General features: G+C 38.8%; 1 protein-coding gene across 2 annotated transcripts in view; it reads right to left on the reverse strand.

The window, feature by feature from the left end:
* Nucleotides 1-184: 184 nt before the first annotated feature.
* Nucleotides 185-6,888, reverse strand: part of LOC140946283 (organic cation transporter protein-like) — a 17,034-nt gene continuing 10,330 nt past the window's right edge. For both annotated transcript variants that reach the window (XM_073395373.1, XM_073395372.1), the window contains 2 exons: nucleotides 1,242-1,450; nucleotides 185-361 (listed from right to left, as the gene is read on the reverse strand). In XM_073395373.1, coding sequence (XP_073251474.1) covers nucleotides 321-361; nucleotides 1,242-1,450 — 250 coding nt within the window. In that variant the 3' untranslated portion in view covers nucleotides 185-320. The remainder of the gene's footprint in view (nucleotides 362-1,241; nucleotides 1,451-6,888) is intronic.

A 6,888-nucleotide genomic window follows, 5' to 3' on the forward strand; every position in this document is an offset into this window, starting at 1 on the left:
TGGCAGACGATTAAAAATTGGTTTTTAAGCTGTCGCCCACATATTTCCTTGTTTTCCTTAACCAAAGGAATTAATTTTTTTCATTTTTTTTTTAATTACATCGCTACAAGTGCTTCCTCTGGATTTCCAAGTAGAAAGTCTTGATGCACCTTATCACTAGTCATTTAAATCAATTGTTGCGCAAAGCATAAAGCATATAGCAAGAGGCAAATTTAACTTTTACCTTCTTGTTGATATCGTCTGCTTCTGAGTTCAGAGGAAACAATTAAGTTGAAATCTCTAAACTGGTAGAAGATAAAATTCTCGGCTTTATTTTTTTTCTAAATAACGTTATCTGTATGTCCATATTTGATAGGGGGATCTGTAAAAATAGAAGTAAAAATAAAATAAGAATGCGCACGATTTCGTGTATATGTCACGCTGTTAGCTACTCAGAGTTTAACAATTATTGAATTCTGATCTTATATGCATGGTTTAAATTATTGTTATTCTGTGATTGTTATTTTGTGTATTCTTCAATTTCTTCCGTTCAGTTAGTAAGAAATTCAGCTATTTCGTCTGCGGATGGCCGTGAACGCCATTTTATTTTTCATATCAGCCAGGGATAAACAGCTACGCTGCTGCGCGTGGAAACGAGGCTGATCGATGGTTACCATCGAATCGACTGTATTGCTCGCTTCTTCCAAACGTGGTAAAAGCTATAGTTGGTTATGAAGAATTAGCCGGGGAATTGAAGCCAATCAGAAACGACTAAATATTTTGAATGAATGATAGGAAAACCTATGGTTATCCATAATCGTTAATTATGTAGATCTGGTGGCCCCGATCACCGCCTCCCGAGAGCACTTGTCTGCCAGGTTTGAGCTCGTAGGCTCAAGCTCCGGCCCGACCAGCAACCAGGGTGGTAAGATCATGCTGGCTTTGATTTGAGACACTAGGGAATTTAAGATCCAACGACGCGGACGACAACGAGAACGTCAAAAAAAAAACAATTGGTTTGATTAGCACAACAACAACTTCGCACGTGCATCACACTTTTTTGTGCATTTCTTTCGCGTTTTTACACGAATACGACGTGAAAATGCCTAATTTCGCGTTTTATGGAGGACGTAAACAAGCGACGAGGAAATTTTATAATAATTCATTGTCTTTTGTTTTGCAATTCTATCGACTTTATTGATATTCAATCGTCATTATCGCAACATTAGTATATAATGAATAGAATAACAGTACCATAGTACCTTTACTGTCCTCTGCATCTTCCCATACTTCAGCGGTTTTTCTACCGAGGGTCTCAGGAAGTGTCCTGCACAGGATAGCCCCAATGACCGATAAAGCTCCCATTACAGCAAATGGTAAAACAGCATTAATTCGTGTCAATTGAACGAGAAAGGGTGAGGTAGCGGCGCCAATGTGACCTGATATAAATACCATAGCTATGCCACTGTTTCTAAATCATTACCAAGGGGGAAATAATTAAGAGACAGAAAAATCAATGGTGATTGGCTGATAAAGATCACTATTATTATCATTCTGTTAGGAAAGAGAAAAAAGTTTGGAACCATTGATCTTCTGTAACCATATGCCTTCTATGTAATTTACTAATTGCGACACACAATCATCAGTAAGTGTTACAGAGTTCCATTACAGTTCTGCAGTGGAGGAGCGAATGTAACCTGGTGAGTACAGTCAACTCTCTCTAAGACGGACACTTTGGGACCGCCACTAAGTGTCCGTCTTAGAGACGTGTCCGTCTTATAGAGAGTCAAATAAAGGGAGTAAAGGAAGGCAGGGACCAACTCTTCGTGTCCGTTTTACAGAGATGTCCGTCTTATAGAGGTGTCCGTTCAGAGACAGTCGACTATATCTATATTTCTGATGTTAGCATTAACAAAACGTCATCCATGATCTCCTCTTATCCTAGCCTGAATTTCAGACGATAACTTCGAGTCGTTTTTACACCCTCAGTTACGTCTGAATAGACCGCCAGTTACTACTCCTTTGCTTTGAATTAATTCATTCCAAAAGAAAAGCACGATTTTCAACTGGCAAACAAAGAAATATCGTCTGGAAATGTCTACATGATACAGAATTGCTTTACTCTTTTTCATTGTAATTCATGTTTAACGTTTCACCCTCGGACGTACACGCAAACTCATACCTCAACCGCCGGATACAGGGGGTGGGGGTGGATGGACCACCCCCGGAGTTTTTGATCTGTTTCAGTATTTGGAAACGATTTTATCTTTATGGAAAGCCTTTGATCTTTCTCAACAAGATGAGGTATGTTCTATGGGTGGTGGCGCTGCTCGAGGCCTGTGACATCACCAACAATGGTCGCCATCTTGCCCGTCATCTTGGATTTTTACCAAGAATTAGAATAATCTTGTGTGCTTTACATGAAAATAACACATAAATAAGCATTTGCATGATTTTAGCCACAATATTTATTTTCACCTAAAAATGGCTTGACCACCTGTTACTTACGACGTCGTATCTCGTAACCATAAACACTGATAATCACTAAACTTGTCTCAAAATGTGTGCAAAGTATGAACGAAAAGGTACTGAAAACGTTAGGTGCTGATGTTTTATCCTCTAGGAAAAAACTCACCCCCCCCCCCCTACCTTGTACGTCCGAGGGTTAAACTGTCGACTGCATGCGGTACCTTGAACGAATCTGTTGCGATTCAATAACCGAAATCGATCGCAATAACGCAATGAAATAAGCTTAAATACACACACGGAACGCTTCAAAGACACAACAATTTGCTTTAATTTAAACGAAGCTATTTGGTCAAAGAAGAACGAAACAATAAAACAAGAAAGAAACGCTAAAAGAAACATTACAGTTGACGGTGGAAATGACAAGAAGGTCGAATTATAACTTAAATCCCAAAAGACTTGGTACAAACAATTTTACTGTCGAAACTACGAAGCCGCTCTAAATGAAAAACCTACCGACTCTCCGCAATAATTCTTCCTTGGTAGTTCAATTTAACAATCCATAGTTTCGAAGACAAGAGCAATTTTGCTGTTTACGATAAAGATTGTCGAAATTTTTGAACTCAACGCAAGCATTCCAGCCGTACGATCCGCTGAATATCAAACGACACTCTCGCTAATATCTCTCATAATTATACGTAATTTATAGATTAGCTGAGGAGATCCATATGACGTTTATTATTACATTCGTGTTTGTTTATTTTACAATCAGTTACCATAGTTACAGTCGCCCTACTTAAGAAAGCGATCTGTTCAAGCACATCGGGAGAAAGGGCGTGACGAAAGTTTTTAAGTACGGGCGAAAGCGCCCCTGGGTACCGACTCCGGCACCGAGCTACTTCCAAAAATTCAAGCGGATCCCGACTCCTGATTGGGCACAAAAAATGCTTTGTATTATTGTGCCCTATCGGCAAACAGTTTCTCCTGAGTTCTTTTCGTGAGTTCGTACACGACGGCTATTGTTTCGATCACGGCTTGTCTGGCTCATGCACCAAAGAAATGCACGCAGTCAGGAAACTTTCAGTTTGATACAAAATCCCCATCTGATTTCTATACACTGTCTGCCCGAAAACTAAAGACGCTTTACCAAAAATACTAGTTTGAGCTTACAACAGGTATTCACGCTTGCATTGGTCACGTCTGGCATAAATATTAATTAGAGAATTTTTAAAAGATACCACGACGGCCGGCAACCACGAAAACGTCGCATGGAAAAGGGAATTCACATTTTTCCAGTTTCTATCGTGATTATTCCAACTCGCTTACTTTGTCAAATGCAAGCGGACTCTTCTGGAGCTGAATTTCTATCAGCCATATCCAAGTTCATGAGAGAATGAATTTTGTCATTGCTTATTTACGTCCTTCACAAAACATGAAATTAGGCATTTTCACGGGTAGTAGTGCAGTTGACGGCAAAAAATGTACAAAAAAAGTGTGATGCACGTGCAAAGTTGTTGTTTTGCCTTGTCAAGCTATTGCTTTTTTGACTTTCTCGTCGCCGCCGCATCTTTAACTTCTTATTTTTTACGATACATTTTGATGAGTCAAAAACAGAATATTGTCGGGGCAAATTGAATTGCTCCTGCTGATAGCATCCCAAACGTTTTTTCGACTCATCGGTAGTTCCTTCGTTTCTGGTCACGAAAGTAGAAAATAAAAGTTTCCCTTGGTGAACGAACTGGGCAAGTGTGGCAAGACAATAGCCGTCGTGTACGAACTCACAAAAAGAACCCAGGAGACACTGTTTGCCGATTGGGCACAATAATACAAAGCATTTTTTGTGCCCAAGCAGGAGCCGGCATCCGCTTGAATTTTTGGAAATAGTTCGGTGAGAGTCTGTACCCTTTCTCCCGACCCTGACTGCCCCTGGGTCTCCGAGGATGATGAAGTATTGGCAATGGACTAGAAAGAGCTTATTTAGCCTTAGATGATAATCAGTAAGCCATCGATTTTTTTTCCATGCTTTTCAGTCTTTTAGCTTCACAAACGTTACATCTTAACATCCTGACTTTAGTCTTCCTCATTTTAAGCATGAGAGAACGTAGATTTTTTTTAGTTATACACACTGTTAAGTGTTGCAAACAATTCAATCGTTGCTATTATGGGAAATTCAATACTTTGGGAGAAACTAAAGATTACTCAGAAAAAAAAAAAAAACTGGAAACCATCGTGAGGCACTTAAATTATTTGTTCTTAAGACACTTTTTCCAACCTGGCAAAGGAAACATTGTTCATTCACTTATGTAATGAGTATGTTCTGTGTTTGGAAAGGTTCGACGAGAGAGAACAGAGTATTACCAGAAACGTTATTTGGATTGTAATGAAAAAAAAAATGATAAAAGTTACCGGTATAAAAAGGGGAAAAAAAGGAAATAGGAATAGAAAACAATCTTTCAGCAAGAAACATGATTATTAGGAAGAATTATAAATCGGATGTTTCTATTTGTGATTTCTATCCATTAGGGAGATCAATCAAGAAATCCAACACGTCCTTCCGTTAATCAATCAATCAATAATTTATTATTATTTTAATTATTTCAAAAAACGTATATGAGAAGGCTAATATGCCTTTTTTGGCCTGAGTGACACCTTAGACATCTGTAAATGTCCGTACGCTCTACCTGACTACGTATGTCGTGTAATCAATACTCTAGTTATGTGCCTTTTTTGGCTCGACTAACATTAAACTTGTAACATTTGTGACCCTCCACAGGATTTTAATGCTAAAGGTGAAAGCACGCGCACGACACGCTTTCACTTTAAAACAAAAGAATTTATTTTAACACGCTTTACAACGCTTGCAATCTTGCCCCATTAGCAATTTCTTTTGTTTCACAGGACACGCTTGAGACAATTAAGCGTAAGCAAGTCGAACAAAAGAGAGTGTTAAAGTTTTCAAACAAAAGCTCCGTGCGAAAAAGCACAACACGCTTTCAGTGTGCGCAAAAGCACGCAAGGCGTGTTATCTATAAGCTAAATAAATTTCCTCTACAAAAAGGAACCGCAAATGATTATGAACGGCACCCTTTTTTGGTAACTATAAGAAAGAAAAAGTTATACCTCAGCGATCGCAGCGATAGTATCTGATTGAAAAAACCTTGTCGCTTGAAAAGTATAAACAGTGAACGGTACGTGTGACCTACTGGATTTATGGGTAGAACTATATTAGCATTGCAAAATCAAAGTTCTTTCCAGAAATGGAAAGAACTTTAGCTCGATCTAAAGAGGTGACGGTCAAGCTACTCGAAAGTGATGTCGTTTGAAGTTATGTCGTCCAAAACCTGATAAAATGAGTTTTGTCGCCCAAAATTTCAGAAAAGTCGCCCGCAATCCTCCCTCATTCTGCAGTGTTTTTAGTTTACAGATTCTTGTTTTTTTCGTCCCACTGAAGAACGAGATATATTACACGTTTACAGCGCTTGATTCGTCTGCGCATAGCGTAACGAGATATCTTCACATAAATTATGATTGATAGCGCTTCGTTCGTCAGGGGCACCTGACGGCGATTTCCTCCTAAATGCATCCTAGCATCCTAGGACAACTTCAGTCTTTTCGAAATTACAAGGGCTTCAGCATTATTTTCCCGAAAAATTTAGCTTCCAATTGAAAGTTTCAGGAAAGTGAGAATTTTATCGTATTTTCGGTTCCGAAAATTTTAGGATTCCTTAATTCTCTACGAAAAATAGCTTAACTGGGGAATGAAATGGAAAAAATTAAACGTCAGAAAATCGTAAGGAATTTATTAGATAACCTTCGAAAATTGTACATGCATGGAACGGTCATCTAGAAATGTTTAGCCTTCCTCAACTTATAGAAAATTCTAGGCAGTTTTTGTTTCTCCGATTTAATTACCTTCGTTCGTCTCAGCATGGCTTAAAGAAATATATTAAACTAATTTATTCAACTTCATTTCTCTGTGCATTACTGCTAATAAATATTCCGGTGGCATAACTATAATTTTCAGGTGACATAACTTCAGTGCCTCGTATGCAATAGCAGGCCTCTTTGCGATTCCGGTCAACAGCCGACAGCCGGAGGAATTGGTTTACACTGATCTCGCGTTAATTCCAGGCTAGACCACCATTACGTCGTGATTTTCAAATGGCCACGGTTACTATCAAATTCCAAAACAGTCTCAATTGGTATATTTGATTCACTTCGACCAGTCATCAATGCTGATTAAATCTGCTGAAAACCCTAGCCATTTTTATCATCTTAGCGGTTTTAGTAATCAAGCGTGTTCAGCGTGTCTTACCCAAATTGCACGCTAACCTTGCTATAATTCGCACACGTACCGTGACATATGGCACGCTGCAAAAAAACAAAAGGTCTAGCGTGTTAAATTTGCCAAAACAAAGGCAAGTGTGTCCGTCTTTGTTTTTT

This window comes from Porites lutea, chromosome 8 (assembly GCF_958299795.1).
Source record: "Porites lutea chromosome 8, jaPorLute2.1, whole genome shotgun sequence".
Lineage (NCBI taxonomy): Eukaryota > Metazoa > Cnidaria > Anthozoa > Scleractinia > Poritidae > Porites > Porites lutea.